The sequence below is a fragment of the Rhinatrema bivittatum genome, chromosome 9 (assembly GCF_901001135.1).
Source record: "Rhinatrema bivittatum chromosome 9, aRhiBiv1.1, whole genome shotgun sequence".
Taxonomy (NCBI): domain Eukaryota; kingdom Metazoa; phylum Chordata; class Amphibia; order Gymnophiona; family Rhinatrematidae; genus Rhinatrema; species Rhinatrema bivittatum.
In genome coordinates this window covers 234,462,902-234,486,085 of record NC_042623.1, presented here as the reverse complement: position 1 = coordinate 234,486,085, position 23,184 = coordinate 234,462,902, and the positions used below count along the sequence as shown (strand labels likewise).

At 44.8% G+C, this 23,184-nt stretch overlaps 1 protein-coding gene across 17 annotated transcripts in view; it reads right to left on the bottom strand.

Moving 5' to 3' along the window:
• Nucleotides 1-599: 599 nt before the first annotated feature.
• DLG1 (discs large MAGUK scaffold protein 1) overlaps nucleotides 600-23,184 on the bottom strand; it is an 890,153-nt gene continuing 867,568 nt past the window's right edge. For all 17 annotated transcript variants that reach the window (XM_029615884.1, XM_029615888.1, XM_029615886.1 and 14 more), the window contains 2 exons: nucleotides 8,158-8,249; nucleotides 600-2,340 (listed from right to left, as the gene is read on the bottom strand). In XM_029615884.1, coding sequence (XP_029471744.1) covers nucleotides 2,234-2,340; nucleotides 8,158-8,249 — 199 coding nt within the window. In that variant the 3' untranslated portion in view covers nucleotides 600-2,233. The remainder of the gene's footprint in view (nucleotides 2,341-8,157; nucleotides 8,250-23,184) is intronic.

Sequence of the window (23,184 nt, the reverse complement as noted above, 5' to 3'; positions counted from 1 at the left end):
ATCTCGATCCCTGAGCCGCCAGATTCGTGATTAGCTAGGCACCTATCTGGGTGCTTGAGCATTCTGATTCGTGCACAGCTGAGTGCCTATCTCGCTGCCATGCGGTGTGAATTATTACCCATGAAGTTTTTGCTATGTTTTCTGCAGTTCACAATAATTGGAAATATTACAAATATATTCTAGGGTCATACTTTTCACTGAATAGGGAGACCCGTTCGCTCGCTTTTATGCTCTTATTATTGGCATGGCTTTTCTGTGCAGATGTGGCTGCTTATTACAAAGGGCCTTAACGTGCTTAAGTACGCGCGTTTCTTCATGTATGGGTGGGACTTCTGTGCGCAAGTAATTTCTTTTTTTTTAAATGACTTAAAATCTTATGTATTATTTATGGCACTTCTTACACTACTTTCATTACTTAAAGTACTGTACTACAGATTATAAATGAAATTGGCTGAAAAAAAAAATTCAAGACTGAACACATTTCAGATCCTACTTAGATGCCCAAGTAGACCACCAGTTCAGAAACTTGACATGATCAAGTCACAGGCTGGCACACATTGCCTTCTCTCAAAAACTAAATTAAACACACATTCAATAAATGTTGTTCAACTGAGTTTATTAGCTGTTCTCCTCTTTCTGACAAACAGAATGGAAAACATACTTTGATCTTTACAAACCTATGTTGGTTTGGATGAGAAACTGTAATGAAAAGTTTATTTCTCATCAACAATAAACTCCAAGAAACAAGCGATAAATGGGGTACCAAACAGTGTAAGTATGCAGGATGGAAGGATTTTTCATTACTCAGGATAGTTCTCTGGTTTGCTAATCCTATTTGTAACAGCCCTGAGCAAAGGCCTGTGCAGCTGCATCTGTCATGGAAGGCATGACATTAAAGAGTGTGAGGTGAAAAAATACATGAAAGAGATCATCCAAAGTCCCCCCACCTCCAATTTAAAAGTCACCTAATAAAGAAAGAAAAAATGAAATGGTTTGTAGAAAAGAGGAGAACACACCCATAGATGTTTCCCTTGGGGCACATTTTTCTGAACACCATACTCCTATTTGTATTTCATATAATTAAGGAAGATAAAATTCTAATTCCTGTTAAAAAAAAAAAAAAAATAAAGGAGTAGGTGGTAAAAAGAAAAATATACTTTTATATTTATATTTATATATATATATATATATGTGTGTGTGTATGTGCACGCAACTATATAAAGAAAATAATTCCCATAGTTACAGAGTTTAGTTAAAGAAAGTTTAATATATATATATATATATATATAAATATATATATATATACACATACACTTTATTATAACAAAATAGGCAGTTATTGTGGGTAAAACATTAAAATCTGAATCCTAGGACTACACTTGCAATTTTGGGGCATAAATCTGAGGCTCTTCCTATTGCCAAAATGATTATGCCATGTCAAAGGATTCAGCAGCAGTAATGCCAATGAAATGCTCATTCATTCAAAAGATAAGCTCCCATAAGCACCTAAACTTCATAGTAACAGAAATGTGATGATCAGTCAGTAAACCCATTTGTTTCTGCATGACACTGTAAACAGTGTTGCATAAGCAACAAGAAAAACATTTAACATTTTGAGCAATGATATTGGCAAAAAAGAAAAGGACTTTAAGAACATCCTTATGAAATTATGAGAAATGAATGCATACATTAATTTTGAAATTAAAAAGGTTTCTTATTAACTGCCTGCAAAGAAAAAAAACATTTTCTGTGACAACAAAGATCAACTTTAAGAAAATAAAACAAACTTACTGACCACACCATGCTATTACAGTTAAGCGTGCAAGGTTGCTCACAATATAGTAAATCATTAAGACCACTTTTATTTGTTAAGAAATTTTTTTTAAAAGAATGTATATAAAGCTTTTCTGAAAATCTCTGAAATTCACGTTCCCTTAAACATTAAGGAATTCTACTACATATTACTCCCTTTCCCCCTTTAATAGCTGGTCAGGCCATTCCACTCCTTTTTGAAAAAAAGCAAAATGGCAACAAATCAATGGTAATATACAATAATACAATCCGTTGAACTAAAGAGACACCATAATGAAAGAAGGTAGCAGGAACTGCAGAACATTAGTGGACAGGACGTGACCCAAAGTTGCCAGAAGCTGAAGGCAGGCTTCAGTGGAAGGGGGAAGAGTCAAATGCAGCTGATGAAGGTGGTAAGAAAATGAAAAATTCTCTCCAGTTTTCATAACTTTTCTTTAGCTGGTACCCAGATATAAGGGCCAGACTGTTCTTCTATGATTTGTTTCACTTGGTTGTAGATTTCCTCCAGTGTATCTCCTTGTACAATAGCTGCAGACAAACAAAGATAAGTCAATCTTCTGCATTACCTGCAGACATACGGTACAAATACAACAATCTTTATATCTCAAGACTAAATTCTATTAAAATTATACCCCTGTACTATTCATGGACGGGCGGATTTTAAAAGCCCTGCTCGCGTAAATCCGCCTGGATTTACGCGAGCAGGGCACTTGCGCACCGGTGCGCCTATTTTGCATAGGCCGCCGGCGTGCGCAGAGCCCCGGGGTTTTTGGAAGGGGGCGTGTCGGGGGCGGGGCCGAGTGACGCAGCGTTTCGAGGGCGGGAGGCGGCGTTTCGGGGGCGGGACCGGGGGTGTGGTGCCGGCCCGGGGGCGTGGTCGAGGCCTCCGGACCAGCCCCCGGGTCGGAGGACGGTGCGCCAGCAATCTGCTGGCGCGCATAGATTTACATCTGCTTCTTGCAGGCGTAAATCTAGGGACAAAGGTAAGGGGGGGTGGGTTAGGTAGGGGAAGGTGAGGGGAGGGCGAAAGAAAGTTCCCTCCGAGGCCGCTCCGATTTCGGAGCGGCCTCGGAGGGAACGGAGGCAGGCTGCGCGGCTCGGCGCGCGCAGGCTGCCCAAAATTGGCAGCCTTGCGTGCGCCGATCCAGGATTTTATAAGATACGCGTGGCTATGCACGTATCTTATAAAATCCAGTGTACTTTTGTTTGCGCCTGCTGCGCAAACAAAAGTACGCGATCGCGCTTTTTTAAAAAATCTACCCCGGACTGTTGATCAATATATATTCTGTAGCAGTGACTCTCACTACATATGGAAGCCGCGCGCATGTTATAAAATCTGGGGTCAGCGCGCGCAAGGGGGTGCACACTAGTGCACCTTGCGTGCGCCAAGCCCTAGGGGAGCCCCAATGGCTTTCCCCATTCCCTCCAGCCCTACCTAAATCCTCCCCCCTATCTTTATTTTGTAGGTTACGCCTGCCTCTCGTAACTTGCGCATGCCGGCCAGCTGCCGGCGCGCGATCCCCGGCACAGCAGCAAATGGCCGCTGTGCCGGAGGCCTCGGTCACGCCCCCGCCACCGGACAGGCGACCTGCCCCCACCCCTTTCACAAAGCCTCGGGACATACGTGCGTCCCGGGACTTTGTGCTCGTCGCCAGGCCTATACAAAATAGGCTTGGCGCGTAACCCTTTTAAAATCCGCCCCACATTTTTAAAGTGTGGATTTTGTAGCTAATTTTCCCTTTGAAAATCATTGCATGGAAAACATGCACACTAAAAAGCACCCATGGACTTCGCACCTACTATTAATGCGGGTGGCCAAGGGAGGGAACGAATAGCAAAACTGCATTTTACATGCGTTTCTTTCTCGGCCCCTTTCAGTAACACCACCTCACAATCCGGCTAAAACCATACATGTGCCTGCGCATACTTTTAGCTGGGCAGAGGAGGGCATATCTTCAGATAGGCCAGTTTACCCAAGTAAACTGCGGTTACTGTTTTTGCCTCCCTGGGAGACTACTCCAGATATCCACCACCGTAAGGGACCTTTGCTTACAGTTCTTATTTTATTTTTCCTGGGAATTTATCTGTGTTTATAACAAACAAAAATAGGTGAAAATCAGTAGAAAAAATGATTTTTCCTTTTTCCCCATTAATTTATCTCCTGTTTCTGTTTGTTGTTATAAACACAGATAAATTCCCAGGAAAAATAAAAATAAAATAAGAACCAAAAACAAAGGTCCCTACCCATAGTCCATTACTTAGGAATCTTGTACCATGATCCCTTGGTTCTAGAACTTTCTTCCTACTGAAAACTGACTACTTTTTTTATTTATTTAAATCTTTTTCTATACCGTCGTTAAGGTGGGTACCGTCATAACGGTTTACAGTAGGCACAAAAAGTAATGCTATTAACCTCTATCAGTTTACACAGGTGCCATAATGTTCGGTAACATGGTTTTAATCAGTTGGTTGTTAAATGAGTGTGAACACTATCATGTCCCGGTCGATTCTATAGCGGTTTTGAGTCTAGGACTCATTCTATAAGTAACTTATCTTTTACTGATGAATTCTATTAAAACAAAAACATACACCCTTAGTGATTACTGTTTGCGTGGGTGTTTTGTCCCTTGCACTTCCCTGGTTTGAACCTTGCATTTCCCTGGATTCTATTCTCCTTTCTCTTTTTGAAAGGCTTGTTTGATTTACACCCTTGAGGAATTTAAATATTTCTATCATATTGATCTTCCTTTTTTTTTTTGAGGGTCATTTTATTTATTTATTTGTTTTTGTATACCGACGTTCATATGGTACGTCACATCGGTTTACAATACATAGAATTCCATTACATAAGATGACAATATACAATAAACATAAAATAATAAAAATATCATTAATTAAAATACTGTTAAATATCATAAAATCCAATAGAATTTGCGTTATAAGAATACAAATAAAATATCCTAAAATCCAATTAAGTGCTGTTAATGTTTCCGGTTGTTCAAGTTAAAAGTAAATAAATAGCTGTATCATGAATAAAATGAATAAAGGTTATATGTTTCCAGTGTTATGAGAAAGCTTGCTGGAAAAGCCAGGTTTTTTTGGCTTTTTTGAACATTTTAGAGTTTGATTCTAGTCTTAATTCTTGAGGTAACTGGTTTCAAAGCTGAGGGCCTGCTATTGATATTGCTCTTTGTCTCACTGCATTCAAGTGCGCTGTTTTGGGGGAAGGGATGGGTAGCGTCCCATTATTTGTGGAACGAGTAATTCTCTGAGGGATGTGAAAATGCAATGCTGCAGTAAGCCATTCCATTTTCTCATTATATCGTGTTTTGTGTATAAAGAGCCTCACGACAGGTACTGAGGGAGTGAGGCACAATGGGGCGGGGAAGACAAGGCGGGCGGGATTCAGCGGGGGCAGGGGAGGGGAGGGAAGAGGAGGGTGGGGGCGGGTCCGGCGGTCTGGTTAAAAGGGAAGCTTCTACAGCCGAGCTCCCCTTTGTGATCCAGACAGGTGTGTGTTGTTTGAAAGAGCTACTTGCAGGTATGAAAAGGATTACAGACGCAGGCTTTCCACTGCTCACATTCAGGTTGATACTCTAAGGCCGCGGTAGAAAGAGTGCGGCATTGCCAGGCGCACCCTCGTTCCCCGCACGCACAGTTCTCTTCACCTAGCGCTCGATACTCTCTTCTAATTGCATGCAAATGCATGCCGCGGCTGCGAAGCCTTAGGCAAGCGTTAGGCCCGCGCAACCCATTTTACTGTATAGAGCGCCTATACAGTTTCCTGGGTTCGCGGGCCTAACGCTTCACGGCCGCGCTGGTATCTGTCATTTCAAATGACATTTGAAATGACAGATACCAGGAAGTGGACAGTTATGTTCCCCGATGCTCGGCAAACTTTCCCCCAGCCCCCGCTCACCTGCCCTGGCCCCGTCCGGTCTCCGGTGCAGCCCCAGTCTGTCTCCTCCTCCCGAGGCAAAAAAAAAAAAAAAACCGAAAAAGTAGCAAGGCTCGGACCTGCTACGATAGTCCCTTCTCCCTTCTCCCTTCCTCCCGATTTCGGCGCTCAAGGCGGCCGGGTGGGCGTGCATTCATCCAGGCAGAGGGAGCCGGCGGCGAAAGCGGCCTCCAGCTCCCTCTGCCTGGATGAATGCACGGCCCCCGCCGGCAGTGAATGAATGCCCGTGCGATTTCGGCGCTCAAGGCAGTCACATGAATGCCCGTGCGATTTCGGCGCTCATGCTTTGAGCGCCGAAATCGCACGGGCATTCATTCATGCATCAAATTCCTTATAGGAAAACCTCTTTCTGCCGGCTCCCTCTGCCTGGATGAATGCACGGCCGCCTTGAGCGCCGAAATCGCACAGGGCATTCATTTACTGCCGGCGGGGGCCGTGCATTCATCCAGGCAGAGGGAGCCGGAGGCCGCTTTCATCGCCGGCTCCCTCTGCCTGGATGAATGCACGCCCACCCGGCCGCCTTGAGCACCGAAATCGGGAGGAGGGGAGAAGGGAGAAGGGACTACCGTAGCAGGCCCGAGCCTTGCTACTTTTTCGGTTTTTTTTTTTTTTTGCTTCGGGAGGAGGGGACAGGACTGGGGCTGCACCGGAGACTGGACGGGGCCTTGAGCGCCGAAATCGCCCCCATTTTTTACACTTTATTCCCGTTTTAATTTTCTAACACCACACTAACACCAAGTAGAGGGTGGCGGTAAACTAACAGGTTAAGGATGCGGCAAAATAGCGGGTTACAAAGGAGATAATCTGAGCGCGCGTCACAGTATTGGAGGGGAATAGCTAATTCCTTCATTATACAGCTAATTCGTTCATTTACATATCATATACATGCTGCGTGCGGAAAGGGTTATGCGTCTGTTTTAAGAAGCGCTAAGGACGCGTGAAACTGGAGACTGTATCGCTGGATCGCCTTACGCATCCGAATTGTGCGCTCCCAGCTCGTTACAGACGGGAAATCCTCAACCGCACGTTACAGTATCGACCTGATTGTGAAAGTGTTTTATACTGAGAGCGGTATGTGATTGGAAGCCAGTGTAAGTCTTTTAGTATTGGGGTAATATGTATGCATAGCAAAGATGCTTAAGTATCATTTCATTGGGCTTACTGGGCCTGAAACTGCACTATTTTGGTACTCCTTCTCAACACTGCTTTGTGCCTCTATACAAACCATTGGTGAGAAGTTATCACCATTTCTTTTATTAGTATAAAACTCGGTATGCAGTTTAGCATTCCTCTGGATCTTGTTACTGTCTTGTTATACTGTTTTACAATCTTGATATCATTGGCATTGATCACCTAGTCATCTCTCTTGGGGTATCTTCAAACAGATTTGTTGTACACATATTATGACAAGAATGAACCTCATTTGTAAGAAAGGATGTGCTGGGAATGATCTCAATCTCTCACATTTACTAATGCTCTTCTTAATACTTGCCCTGTGCCATATACCAAGTGCATTCTAATTTAAAAACCTCAACATACACACATAAATCAGAATCCATGAACAAATTTGTGCATGTACAAAAGGGATAGGCCAGAGAACTCCGGAGAGGGGCTGACATTTAAACAAGTAAGTTGCTATTTTACAATCTGCTAAAGTGACGTGTGTAAGTCTTTTACTAGCGTATATTTAGTATTGCTTAAAATTTGGTGTAAGTGATCGTAAACATCACAAGTGAAAAAAATGACTGGGTAGGGGGTCTGGGTGAAATGACAGGAACTTCAGGATAAAGAGCCAGGAGGGACTTTACGAGCTGTAGATGGACTGGGTGAACTGGTAGACTAATTTGTAAAACTGATTATTTCATTTCTGTGGGCATTTTGTAAAATCCCGACTTGCACATGTACAAATATATAATTAATGCAAGTAAAATCTACTCACATATTCTTTTAAAATTTGAAGTACAAATATGCGGGAGTAGCATTTGCATACACTTATCAGGATAACTTCCAACTTATATGGCTAAGTAGCAGAATGTGCTACTTAGCCAGATAAGTCTGAAAAGCACTACTTGTCTAAGTAGAGCATCTGTGCGGCAATATGTGCTCGTATTTTATAACCTGTGCATATCATGTCCACACAGATTATAAAATACAATAGCAACTTTGCATGTGCCCATATCCATGTAGCTGTTTTGAAATTTATCCTCCCTGAATGTATCCTCCTGAATTTATCCTCCCTGAATGTATCCCCATCTGTGGCAACTGCATTGGTCACTTTTAGTACTGCTAGTTCCATGTAAGCCCTCTCTTTTGTAAACTGAGTGGTATCTACTTCTCTAGCAAAACGTACTCCTGCCATCCAGCCATGGTTTTTCTTCAACACAAACCTGTGAAATGCTCTGTAAATTCTTGCTCTAGTTTCATGGCTCTCTCAAAGGTCTTCCTGGCCTGTTCCTCTGTTAAGCGTTTATTCATCTCCCTGCAATAAAGAGACAGATATTTAAGGCTCAGTAACATCTTTCCTAGGAAAGGGGATTTCATTAAACCATTTTAAATTCATAGATTTTGGGCTCTTGCCATGAGATTTGGTATGTTTTACTGGTTTGAAAATCCTGACTAAAATCTCTTTTCCAAAATTAAACCTGATGAATCTAATCAATATGGCACTGAAACCGAAACAATGTGGTTTAACAATCAATTTCTTTTCGCTTTTTGGAAAAATTAAGTTCACTGGAGCCTACCTAATAAATTAAATTACCCTAAAAAACGAGGGCCATTCATACAATAATATCAGGCACCTTTCATGCATGCCACTATTATAATCATGGCCCTCTTAGTGTTTATTTTAGAAATTTTTTCTATTACACAAAATCATTTTTATATTTAGTCAATCTCCACCAATAATTCTATAATCCCAGTCCTTATCTGTAAATGTAGACTGAGATGGCCATCTAGCAGTCTGCATCTAGTTAACAAAACCACACATGGCCATATTTTGGCAGCCTCGATGCCTGCTTCAAGGGTTCAAATCTCTTCCATGACCACTGATTCCATCTCTAAGAATGTTCCTCATGATAAACTCTCAACGTGAAGGATTATACTGTCTCTGAAAAAACATTGGCAACAATAGACATATTAAATATGGTAAATTTTAGTACACATGACCTGTCTCTCCAATCAGATATTATAAAGGGGATTCCCCTTAATGTCATGCTATGCTAAACCTCCCCATGATTCTAAGCATAGACAAACCTGTTGAATGATCTCAAGGGAGCTCCTCAATATATGATAGGATGTTTAGAATCACGGAGAAGATTAGCATAGCGTGACAAGGGGAATCCCTTATTGAATAAGACGGGCAATGTATCTACTAAAAGTTATATTTAATGTGCCCATCCTTGCTGGTGTTTTGTTTTTTTTTTTTTAAGAGAAGGAGAAATCACCTAAGTTAAGAGTTTGTCATGAGGAGCTTTCTGAGATGGAGACAGTGGCTATCTTAAAGCAGACGCTTAGGGTGCTGAAACATGGTTATGTCAGGCTTTGTGAACTGGATGCAGGATGTTAAATGTTCATTTCAGTTACGTTTAAGATAAATTCTGTGGCTATAGGATTATTGGTGGAGATTGAACAAATGTACAAATAATTTTATATGGAACCAAAAAATATTTTTCAAAAAACTGACAGTCACTAATGGAGGCCATGATTAGAATGCCAACATGAATATTTATTTTATATATTTATCTAAAAGTCTTATAGACCGCTTAAAGCACATTAATAGTACTAAGCAGTGTACATGAAAGCAAGTTTGCTTACCGTAAATTGTGTTTTCCATAGATAGATTAAATTAGCCATGATCTATGGGTGATATCAGGCAGCACTGGACAGATCTCTCTCCCCAAGCTAGTAGAGCTTTGAGCTCTACTGATCACGTGTGGGAGTTCCCATCCAGGCACTGCCTCAGTCTGTTTCAATGCTAGCATAAGGTTTGCCTGCTGTCCAGGAAGAAGGATGGGCATCTCATGGCTAATTCATCCTATCTATGGAAAACACCATTTACAGTAAGCAATCTTGCTTTTTTCCATCAAGCAGGGCTGAATTAGCTATGATTATTATTTATTATACTTAATATACTGCCTGTAAAAAAGTTTTACCCAAGCAGTTCACAATAAAAGCATTCATAAAATCATAGCAAACCACATAAAACAAGAACATACAATCCTGATACACATCTTGGACTCTTCTGTTAGGAAGCCAGTCCATAAATAAATGTGATTTAAGCCCTGCAGAATTATTTATTTAATCTCTAGCCACAAGGATCCTTAACTGACTGCAACATCTTTTATGCCTGTGTCTTCAGCACTGCACCGTGTTATGATGAAAATTTTTGCAACTAAAACTACCTACCTGTACTGTCTTGAACTCTGATCAATATTCTTCTTTATGAACTCCAAATAGATCTCAAGGGAGTCCAAAGCTAAAGGTTGCAACGCAGCGTTTATAGATAAGCAATCTGGACTCCACAGAGGATAGCAGACTATTTAGGTATCACATGATGCAGGACTACCTGTCCCACTGCATTGGCCGCAAAAGCCAAGGCATCTAGACAGTAGTGGGAAGTGGATGTAAACACCGATGACCAGGTAACTGCTTTACATATGTCCTCTGAGGTGAGCAACAGAGGAAGCTGTTGCTCATACCTGGTGAACTCTGACTGGACAGGAAAATTGGTTCTTATTTGCTAATTTTTGTTCCTGAAGTACCACAGATCAGTCCAGACTCCTGGGTTTTGCCCCGCTCCCCCAGCAGATGGAGATAGAGAAAGTTTTACTGACACTGCCAATTAAGCCGAGGTGCCACCTGCAGTCCCCCAGTATTGATCTGTATCTAAGCCAGAAATATAATCAACCAAACCAACTAGACTCCCTCAAACGAGCAGAGGGAGAAGGAAAATCTTAAAAATGAAACTGTGCCCACACAAAAACCCCATACGGGACTAACGAAACCTTTGCCATTCTTCAGAGAGAGTACAGAAAAGAAAGACAAATCAAGCAGACTCTCTCAACTACCCATATCCTTCAGAGGGCAGGACTCTGGACTGATCTGTGGTACTACAGGAATGAAAATTAGTAGGTAAGAACCAATTTTCCTTTCCCTGCACGTACCCAGATCACTCCAGACTACTGGGATGTACCAAAGCTTCCCTAATCAGGGTGGGACAGAGAGTTATGCTCGAAACACACTTTCAAAGTCCCTAGCCTCTGGAGCCTGGACATCCAAATGATAATATGTCTGGTGAAAGTGTGCAACAACTTCCAAGCAGCCGCTCTGCAGATCTCTTGCAGAGAAATCAGCTGACACTCGGCCCATGAAGCCGAGTGAGAACAAGTAGAATGCGCCCGAAGCCCCTCTGGAACTGGGCAACGCTGACAGATATACGCTGAACTAATAGCTTCTTTCAACCACCACGCAATGGTGGCTTTTGACATCTTATGCCCCTTTTTGGTCCCACAGAACAAAAAGAATCTGATATGCGGAAACTGTTGGTGACCTCCAGATACCACATCAATGTGCGCTTTACGTCGAAACGTCGTAAGTCTCTAGAGCATGACTCCAAGGGATCCAAATTTGAGAATGATGGGAATTCTATCGATTGATTTAAATGAAAAGATGACACCACCTTGGGAAGAAAGGAAGGAACTATCTGCAAAGAAATCCCATTGTCCAAGATTCTCAAAAAGGGCTCTCTGCACGATAAAGCCTGAAGTTCGGAAATTCTACAAGCCAAACAGATAGCCACCAAGAAAACTACTTTCAAAGTAAGATCCTTCATAGTTGAACGCCTCAAAGGTTTGAAGGGAGGTGCGCACATGCTCTTTAAGATCACATTCAGACCCCAGGAAGGACACGGCTGCCGGACTGGAGGACATAAATGCTTCACTCCTCAAAGAAAACATACAACCTCCATATGAGCTGAAAGAGAAATTCCATGAACCTTACCTCACAGACAGCCTAATGCAGCCACCTGAACTCTGAGTGAATTAAAGGATAACCCTTTGACTAAACAGTCTTGGAGAAAGGCCAAAATATGCCCCACCGCGGCTCGTCTAGGATCCACTCGCTGACTGGAATACCAGGTTTCAAAAACCCTCCAGACTCTCGCATAGGCAAGAGAAGTGGAGGTCTTCCTAAATTGCAAGAGGCTAGTGACGACTGCATCCAAATAACCCTTGTCTTTCAAACATCGCCTCTCAAAAGCCAAGCCGCTAGACAAAATCGATCTGCCTGATGGAAACAAATGGGCCCTTGATGCAGAAGATTTGGCAGGTGAGCGAGCCTCAATGGCCTGTCCACTGCTAGGTTGACTACATACAGTAGGGACATCCGTCGTCCAAGGCAGAACTAACGCATCTACCCTTCTGCTGTTCTTTCTCTTCGTGACTGAAGAAATGCGGACCCTTGGCATTTTGTGAGGTCGCCATCAAGTCTACACATGGGGGAACTCACTGGCGACGGATGAGACACATCGCTGCCTCTGACAGCTCCCACTCCTGTCGGCTTAGAAAATCTGCTTGCACATTGTCTGAGCCTGCAATGTGTGAGGCTTCCAAGCACTCCAGACTGGCCTCTTGAGCCACTGTCAGACTCTTGGTACCCCCCCCCCCCCCCCGCCAATTGATGTAAGCAACCATTGTCGCATTGTCCGACAAGACTCTTACCGGCCTGCCCCTCACCAGGGGGAGAAGCACATTCCGGGCCAAATGCACCGCCCTGGTCTCTACACGATTGATGGACCAGTCTGCTTCCTCCAGCGACCACTGGCCTTGTATGGACTGTCTCTGACATATGGCATCCCAGCCGAAAAGACTGGCATCGGTGGTAACGATCGTCCAGATCGGGATGAGATCCACGCCCCGACATAACTTGTCTTGACGGAGTCACCATAAAAGACTTGAACACGCAAGCTCCAGGAGAGGAAGAGGCCGCTGAAATTGGTCCAAAATTGGGTCCCAGCAAGACAGTAAGGCTGATTGCAGAAGCCTCATGTGAGCAAAGGTCCATGGAACCAATTCCAAGGTAGAAGCCATAGACCTGAGCACAATCAAGTAATCCCAGACCTTGGGTATTCACTTGGCCAACAATCCTCGAATTTGAGCCTGTAACTTGAAAATCCGCTCCTCAGTGAGGAACACTTTTCACACCTTTGTGTCGAAAAGTGCCCCCAGGAATTCCAAACTCTGGGAAGGAACTAGATGACTTTTGGCCAGATTGACGATCCACCCCAGAGATCTGAGGTGCCAGATAACCAAATCCACTGCCCTCTGGCAAAGGGTTTCCGACTTCGCCCAGATCAACCAATCATCCAGACAGGGGTGGATCAGGACTCCCTCTCTTCGGAGAGCCACAGCTACTACGACCATGACCTTGGTGAAGGTCCTTGGGGCAGTCACCAGATCGAAGGGGAGAGATAATAACCACCGCTATTACTAGCAACGGTAACATGGAATAGACTTAGTTTTTGGATACTTGCCAGATTCTTATGGCCTGGATTGGCCTCTGTTGGAAACAGGATGCTGGGCTTGATGGACCCTTGGTCTGACAGTATGGCATGTTCTTATGTTCACAAAACTGAAAATGTTCCCCCAGAATCATGAACCTCAAATATCTGTGATGATCTGGTTGGATTCTTATGTGCAGGTATGCTTCGGTCAAATCCAGGGACGCTAGGTACTCCCCGTTGTGTACTGCCGCAATCACCTAGAGTCTCCATCCAGAACAGAGGAGCCTTCAGACACACATTCACTTTCTTTAAATCTAGGATCCGGCGAAATGTGCCCCCTTTCTTGGGAATGATGAAATAGATGGAATAGCAACCTGCTCCTTGCTCGCCTGGGGGAATGGGAATAATGGCTCCCAACTGACGCAGCTCTTGCACGGTGTCTCTTATTGCAAGTTTCTTTTCCTGGTACAAACATGGGGATACCAAAAACCGGTCTCTTAATGGTTGAGCAAATTCTAAAGCGTAACTTTGTTTTATCACACTTAGGACCCACTGGTCCAACGTGATCCTGGTCCATGCTCATAAAATAGAGCCAGATGGCCCCTATCTTTGGAACTGAAGAGTGGACCAGCATTGAGGGGATTTGGCCCCACTTCCACCCTGGGAGGGGCCATCTCTTCCAGGACGATGTCCTCTAAAGGACTGATTCCAGGACTGCTGCCTACTGGAGGAACTGTCTAGGCCCCTTTCCAGAGGGCCTGGGTGCCTGAAATCTTCAATTCCTCTTGAAGCAGGGACGAGAAGGAAGAAAGCTATTTCCTTTTGGTCTATCTTCTGGCAATTTATGGACCTTATTCTCACCAAGGGACTTGATCATCTCTTCTAGGTCTTTACCAAAGATCATTTTCCCTATAAATGGCAAAGATCCCAACTGTGACTTAGAAGAAACGTCAGCGGACCAATTCCTCAGCCAGAGAAGGCGCTAGGCCAAGACTGCCAACATCATAGTCCTGGAAGAGGTTCTGAGAAAGTTATACAAAGCATCTGCATTGTATGCCACAATGGTCTCCCGCCGCTCGGCTTGTAAAGCCTCAGACACAGACTTGTCCATTTGCAACTGTTGCACCCATCAAAGACCTGCTTGCAATATAAAACTGCTACACATAGCCGCCAGAGCACCAAGGGCAGACACCTCAAATATCTTATTGAGGTGCACTTCCAGCTTCCGGTCCTGAAGATACTTCAGAGCTGCTGCTCCAGAGACCGGAATGGTCATCTTCTTGGTGACTGCGGAGACTAAGGCATCCACTTTTAGAGCCTTGAGAAAGTCAAGTGCTTCTTCCGGCAATGGATACAACCTATCCATAGCCCAGCTGACCTTCAAACCTGTATCTGGAGTATTTCACTCCCTGAATAGGAGAGTGCTAACTGACCCATGGAAAGGAAAAGATTTTCCTGGACCTCGGAGGCCAACCATGACGGGATCCACTGCTCCCAATTTGGAATCCTCCAGAGGGACCACTATGCCCAGCTCCTCCAGAACTGCGGGAATAAGCGGGCTCAGCTCTTCCTTACGGAACAATTGCACCCTTAGTGGAATGCAGGATTTGGTGAGAGAGGTAACGGTGGTGGGGCCACTTGGCAACAGTGATCATAACATGATCAAATTTAAACTAATAACTGGAAAGGGGACAATAAGTAAATCTGCAGCTCTAACACTAAACTTTCAAAAGGGAAACTTTGATAAAATGAGGAAAATAGAAAAAAACTGAAAGGTGCAACTGCAAAGGTTAAAAGTGTTCAACAGGCATGGCCATTGTTTAAAAATACAATCCTAGAGGTGCAGTCCATATGTATTCCACACATTATGAAAGGTGGAAGGAAGGAAAAATGATTACCATCATGGTTAAAAGGGGAGGTGAAAGAGGCTATTTTAGCCAAAAAAAAATCCTTCAAAAATTGGAAGAAGGATCCATCTGAAGAAAATAGGATAAAACATAAGCATTGTCAAGTTAAGTGTAAAACATTGATAAGACAGGCGAAGAGAGAATTTGAAATGAAGTTGGCCATAGAGGCAAAAACTCATAATAAAAACTTTAAAAAATATATCCGAAGCAAGAACCCTGTGAGGGAGTCGGTTGGACCATTAGATGACCGAGGGGTTAAAGGGGCTCTTAGGGAAGATAAGGCCATTGCAGAAAGACTAAATTAATTCTTTGCTTCCATGTTTACTAATGAGGATGTTGGGGAGATACCAGTTCCGGAGATTGTTTTCAGGGGTGATGAGTCAGACGAACTGAACGAAATCACTGTGAACCTGGAAGATGTAGTAGGCCATACTGACAAAGTAAAGAGTAACAAATCACCTGGACCGGATGGTATGCAACCTAGGGTAATGAAGGAACTAAAAAATGAAATTTCAGATCTATTAGTTAAAATTTGTAACCTATCATTAAAGTCATCCATTGTACCTGAAGACTGGAGGGTGGCCAATGTAACCCCAATATTTAAAAAAGGCAGCAGGGGCGATCCGGGTAACTATAGACCAGTGAGCCTGACTTCAGGGCCGGGAAAAAAAGTGGAAACTATTCTCAAGATCAAAATCATAGAGCACATATAAACTCATGGTTTAATGGAACACAGTCAACATGGATTTACCCAAGGGAAGTCTTGCCTAACATATCTATGTTATTTTTTGAAGGGGTTAATAAACATGTGGATAAAGGTGAACCGGTAGATGTAGTGTATTTGGATTTTTAGAAGGCATTTGACAAAGTCCCTCATGAGAGGCTTCTAAGAAAACTAAAAAGTCATGGGATAGGAGGTGATGTCCTTTCGTGGATTACAAACTGGTTAAAAGATAGGAAACAGAGAGAAGGATTAAATGGTCAATTTTTTCAGTGAAAAAGGGTAAAACAGTGGAGCGCCTCAAGGATCTGTACTTGGACCGGTGCTTTTCAATATATATATAAATGATCTGGAAAGGAATACGACGAGTGATTATCAAATTTGCAGATGATACAAAATTATTCAGAGTAGTTAAATCACAAACGAATTGTGATACAATACAGGAGGACCTTGTAAGACTGGAAGACTGGGCATCCAAATGGCAGGTGAAATTTAATGTGGACAAGTGCAAGGTGTTGCATATAGGGAAAAATAACCCTTGCGGTAGTTACATGATGTTAGGGTCCATATTAGGAGCTACCACCTAGGAAAAAAATCTAGGCATCATAGTGGATAATACTTTAAAATCGTCGACTCAGTGTGCTGCAGCAGTCAAAAAAGCAAACAGAATGTTAGGAATTATTAGAAAGGGAATGGTTAATAGAACGGAAAATGTCATAATGCCTCTATATCGCTCCATGGTGAAACCACACCTTGAAGTCTGTGTACAATTCTGGTCGCCATATCTCAAAAAAGTTATAGTTGTGAAGGAGAAGGTACAGAGAAGGGCAACCAAAATGATAAAGGGGATGGAACAGCTCCCCTATGAGAAAAGGCTGAAGAGGTTAGGGCTGTTCAGCTTGGAGAAGAGACGGCTGAGGGGGGAAATGATAGAGGTCTAAGATCATGAGAGGTCTTGAACGAGTAGATGTGAATCAGTTATTTACACTTTCAAATAATAGAAGGACTAGGGGGCATTCCATGAAGTTAGCAAGTAGCACATTTAAGACTAATCAGAGAAAATTCTTTTTCACTCAACGCACAATAAAGCTGTGGAATTTGTTGCCAGAGGATGTGGTTAGTGTAGTTAGTGTAGCTGGGTTCAAAAAAGGTTTGGATAAGTTCTTGGAGGAGAAGTCCATTAACTGCTATTAATCAAGTTTACTTTGGGAATAGCCACTGCTATTAATTGCATCAGTAGCATGGGATCTTTTTAGTGTTTGGGTAATTGCCAAGTTCTTGTGGCCTGGTTTGGCCTCTGTTGGAAACAGGATGCTGTGCTTGATGGACCCTTGGTCTGACCCAGCATGGCAATTTCTTATGTTCTTATGTCATTTCCTTCGATGGCCGGGCTCCACAACAGAATCTGATCCGGGTCCTGATCAACTGCCCCCGGCCCTGCATCCTGAGGATCCAGCCCCTAGCCACCATCCTTGTCTGAATTGGCCATAGTAGCCAGTGGCACCAAGGCCCTCAGGAGTTGACTGACTCTAGGTGCCCCAATATCTGCGGAGGTCCCTGGATCTCTTCAGGGGCCTGACCGAGGCCTCCTTCCCAGACCTGCAGCCCTTTCTGGCCTTATGAAGCAAAAGCACAAATTCTGAGGAAAAGGAAGAGGCAGAGTCCACCCTGGGGTCCTCCTCTCTCCCTAAGGGGTCCTCCTCAGCCTCTGGACCTCCCCAGAGGTCTCCACCTCCGTTCCCACACTCAGTGGGAACAGATCACCAGAGGTCGGCCGTGCCGACAAGAGCCTTCCCCAGGCTCGCAGCAAATGATTTGACCCCTACCCTGCTCCCCGAAGGACCCTCCCCCATTGGGGAGGCAACGGAAGTAGAGACTGTCACGCGAGAGACACAATCACACATCTCCGCAGGTGGTACAAGCCACGCAACGTGGCAAGGAAAAAAAAATGCCAAGCCAGCCACAACGGAGGGCAAGGGGGAGGAAGGAGGTGCTGGAAAGAATGGAGCAGCTTAGCAGGAGCCATTGGAGATGGGAGCGATCAGTGCAGGAACAGACACTCGCTGATGGACCCTTGGTCTGACCCAGCATGGCAATTTCTTATGTTCAGTATTCTCCTTGAAAAGCATTGTGGATATATGTATGTCTGAATAATTTGAATAACTTGATTAACTTTATAACTTGGATAATGTGATTAACTTTATAACTTGGCTAACTTAATAAATCTGAACCAGTTGAATTGGTTATAGCTGGAATTGATTATAGTGCCCTCAACCAAGAAACGTCAACACCCGGTAGGATGGGTGTCTTAGCTGAAGGAAAGCATGGCTTACCCGTGAATCCCCCGAGAATTCCATGAGTAACGGCAGCCTTGGGTGGGATGCTGAGTCCATCTGTCTACACTAAGGAAAACGAAATTATCAGGTAAGTAATTTCTCCATTTCCTAGCGTGTAGCAGATGGACTCAGGACCAATGGGATGTATAAAAACTACTCCCGAACCGGGTGGGAGGCTGCCCATGACCCACTTAGTACTGCCCTTGCAAATGCTGTGTCCTCCCGAGCCTGAACATCCAGGTGGTAAAACCTGCAGAAGGTGTGGATGGAGGACCATGTCGCCGCCCTGCAGATCTCGGCAGGTGACAGCACCTTGGTTTCCGCCCAGGACAATCCCTGGGCTCTAGTAGAATGGGCCTTGACTTGTAAAGGCAGTGGCTTGCCTGCTTCTATGTAGGCCACCTTGATGACTTCTTTGATCCAGCGGGCTATGGTTGCTCGCAAGGCCGTTCCCCTTGTTTCTTCCCGCTGTGAAGGACGAATAGATGGTCCGTCTTTCGTACGGATTCTGACCTTTCCAGGTACCGGATTAGGAGTCTGCCGACATTGAGATGGTGTAGACTTCGAGCCTCTTCCGAATTCTTATGTTCATCTGGCGATGGTAGTGAGATGGTTTGGTTGAGATGGAAGTGAGACACCACTTTGGGGAGGAACGACGGAACTGTGTGTAGCTGGATAGTTCCCGGGGTGAGTCTGAGGAATGGCTCTCTGCAGGATATTTATTAATCTAAAAGTTTTTATATATCGCACAATGGGGTAGGGGACTATCCGTCTAGGTGGTTTACAAGATAAAAACATACACAATTCAAAGCATACACAAAATGTTACATACATCAATTAAAATACATTACAATATTGTACATGATTTGGGCTAACGGAAAATATGGTGTGTTGTGAAAAATCTTAGTGTAAGTTATATGCACATATGAAAAGGTGGGTCTTTAATAACTTTTTGAATTCTCTGCGATTTGGTGTCAATCGGATGTGGTCTGGGAGAGAGCTCCATAAGGTCGGACCAGCTACGGAAAAGGCACATTTTCGTGTTAACGATAAACTGACAGATCTTATAGATGGAATTTCCAGAATGCATTTGTCAAGAGAACGGAGCTGTCTGGATGGTCTATAAATTCTTAATAATGAGCATAACCAGATGGAATTAACATTGTATAGTAAATGATGTATTATGGACAGAATTTTGTATGTTATACGAAATGATTTTGGAAGCCAGTGTAGATACGGTAGTGTAGGTGTGATATGATCTCTACGTGATATATTACATAGCATACGGGCAGTTGCATTTTTTACAAGTTGTAGAGCTTGTATTGTTGTTTGCGGTAAACCAAGGTATAATGAATTGCAATAATCCAAGGTAGATAAGATTAGTGATTGAGTAACTAATCGAAAGTCATTAGGGAGTAATAACGGTTTGAGTTTTTTTTTAACATGTGTATTTTGAAAAAGGATTTTTTTTACGATTTCTGATATATTGTCAGTCATTGCTACTCTGGAATCAATGATTACACCTAAGTTTTTTGCATGGGATTTTATCGTGATGGGCTGGTTCTCAAATATGAAGGTAGGCGGTGGCTGGTGAATTGAGTCTGGTACAGTTGAGAGATAGATTAATTCTGTTTTATTTGTGTTTAGTTTTAATCTGTTGTGCGATAACCATAATTTTATTGTGGACAGATATAATTGTAGTAAAGAGAATGTTTTAGACCAAGAGTCAGTGTAAGGGACTGTAAACTGTGCTTGTAGCTCGGATATACAACGGGCCGAACAGACTGCCAGCAGGAAGGCTGTCTTCAATGTTAATGGTCGGAGATTCAGGCTGCGGAGAAGTCTGAAGGAGGTTCCTGCTACGAAATCTAGGACCAGGTTGAGGTTCCAAAGAGGCACCGGCCACTTTAGGGGTGGTTGGATCTGCTGGACTCCTTTCAGAAAGCGTGAGACATCCGGGTGAGAGGCTATGCTGCTGCACTCGCTCTTGGTTCCGTAGCATGACAATGCGGCCACCTGTACCTTGATGGAGTTGAGAGACAATCCCTTCTGTAGACCGTTCTGCAGGCATTCCAAAATTGCAGGAATTTTGACTAAGCGTGGTATGATGTTGCGGTCCTTGCACCAGGCTTCGAATACTCAAAAAATCCTTATGTATGTTAGAGATGTGGAGAACTTGCGTGCTCGGAGTAGGGTGTCAATTACTTCCCCCGAGTATCCGATCTTCCTCAGGCGAGTCCTCTCAATGGCCAGACCGTAAGAAAGAATCGAGCTGGATCCTCGTGGAGGATCGGTCCCTGTTGGAGCAGGTCTCTGCGTGGAGGTAGCGGGAGGGGGCTCCCTATCAGCAGTCTTCACATGTCTGCGTACCACGGTCTTCTTGGCCAGTCCGGGGCCACTAGAAGTACTGGCCCCCTGTGGTGATCTATCTTGTGGATGATTGCATCCAATAGGGGCCACGGCTGGAAGGCATATAACAGAGTCTCCTGTGGCCAGGACTGTACCAGGGTATCGATTCCCAGGGACTGGGGTTCCCGCCTGTGGCTGAAGCAACTGGGCACTTGGGCGTTGGACCGGTTTGCCAGGAGGTCCATGGTTGATGTTCCTCAACGGTTTACTATCAATTGGAATGCTGTGGTCGACAGCCTCCATTCTCCTGGGTCTAGACTTTCTCTGCTGAGGTAATCCGCAGCGACGTTGTCTTTCCCGGCGATGTGGACGGCCAAGATTTCTTGAAGATTCGCTTCGGCCCATGACATTAGGGGGGTCTATTTCCAGAGAGACCTGTTGGCTTTTGGTTCCTCCCTGACGGTTGATGTAGGCCAGTGTTGTGGCGTTGTCCAACATTACTCTGACCACTTTGTCTCGGAGTCTGTGACCGAACCATAGGCAGGCAAGTCTGACTGCCCGGGCTTCTAGGCGATTGATGTTCCATCCCGCCTCTTCATTGTTCCATTGCCCTTGGGAGGTTAGCCCCTGGCAGTGTGCTCCCCATCCTCGTAGGCTGGCATCCGTGGTGAGCAGGATCCAGGTTGGTGAGGAAAGTCTCGTTCCCTGGCTCAGATGGCCTTCTTGTAGCCACCATCGTAGTTGGGCCCGAACTCTGTCCGGTAGCTGAAGACGTACGGTGTAGTTCTGGGACAGTGGATTCCATCATGATAGTAGTGAGCGTTGTAGGGGGTCTCATGTGAGCTTGTGCCCATGGCACTACTTCTAGTGTGGATGCCATGAGGCCAAGGACTTGTAGGTAGTCCCATGCTGTAGGGCGAAGTTCGCTCAACAGGGTTTGTAACTGGGTCATCAGTTTTGATCTCCTTGTCGGTGTCAGGATGACCTTGTCTTGTCTTGTTTGGTGTCGAACCAGACTCACAAGTATTCTAGAGATTGGGAGGGCTGCAGGCAGCTCTTGTTTGTGTTAATCACCCACCCGAGGCTCTCCAGTAGAGTTTTGACTCTGTTGGTTGCCTGGTGGCTTTCCTCTGGGGATTTTGCCCTGATCAGCCAATCGTCTAGTTAAGGGTGCACATGGATTCCTTCCTTCCTCAGTGTTGCTGCCACCACCACTATGATCTTGGTGAACGTCCGGAGAGCAGTGGCTAACCCGAATGGTAGTGCCCAGAACTGGTAGTGACGGTCCAGGATTGAGAAGCGTAGAAAACGCTGATGCTCTTGATGGATCGGAATGTATAGGTAGGCTTCCGACAGGTCCAGGGATGTAAGGAACTCTTCCGGTTGTATCACCCTTATTACCGAGCATAGGGTTTCCATGCAGAAGCGAGGAATCTTCAGGTGACGGTTGACCGCCTTGAGGTCCAGGATGGGTCTGAACGTTCCTTCTTTCTTGGGGACATTAAAATAGATGGAATAATGTCCAGTATTTATTTGTTGTGGAGGCACCGGTGTTATAGCCTCTAAGGCTAGCAATCTGGTCAGTGTAGCTTCCACTGCCATCCTCTTGGAAAGGTCATGGCAGGGGGATTCCACAAACTTGTCTGGAGGAAGGTGGAGGAAATCCAGGTAATATCCCTCTCGAATGATGGATAGGACCCACTTTTCCGAAGTTATCTTGACCCATCTTTGGTAGAATAGGGCAAGTCTGCCCCCTATGGCTTCTTCCTTTGGATGGGTCGGCTGATTTTCATTGTGGGGTGCGGCTGGGGCCTGGGCCCGAGCTGGCTCCCCTTTTGTTGTGCTTGTTCCAAAAGGACTGGCTTCAGTCTGCGGGGTGGGCCGTTTGATATGTGCTTCTATATGGGTTGAAGCGCTGTGATCCTCTGCCCCTGGAGGTTCGGGGGAAGGATCGCTGGTTTCTCTTATTCCTGTCCTCCGGTAGCCGCGGCAGTGGGGACTCGCCCCATTTGATTATTAGCTTTTCTAGTTCGCTTCCGAACAGGAGTGTTCCCCTTGAAAGGCATCCTTGTGAGTCTCATTTTGGAGGATGCGTCGGCCGACCAGTTTCGGAGCCAGAGTTGTCTTCTGGCTGCCACGGCGGATGACACTCCTCTAGCTGCAATGCACACCAGATCAGAATCGGCGTCCGCGAGGAATGATACTACTGGTTCCAGGGCCTCCCCAGGAGTGTTGTTCCTGGTCTGTGATAAGCAGGCGCGTGTCACCACGGCACAGCAGGCCGCGATCTGTAAAGACATAGCGGAAACGTCAAAGGACTGTTTGAGGATAGATTCCAGATGTCTGTCTTGAGTATCCTTGAGTGCTGCTCCTCCCTCCACCGGGATAGTAGTGCGCTTCGAGACCGTGCAGACCATGGCATCCACTTTCGGACATGCCAGGAGGATCTTTGGCGGCTGGGTCCAGAGGGTACATGGCTGCCAGAGCCCGCCCCCCTTTGAACGTAGTTTCCGGGGCATCGCATTCCAGGTCAATTAGTTGCTGGATGGCTTGTAATAGTGGGAAATGACGGGAAGTCTGACGGAGTCCCTCCAGTAGAGGGT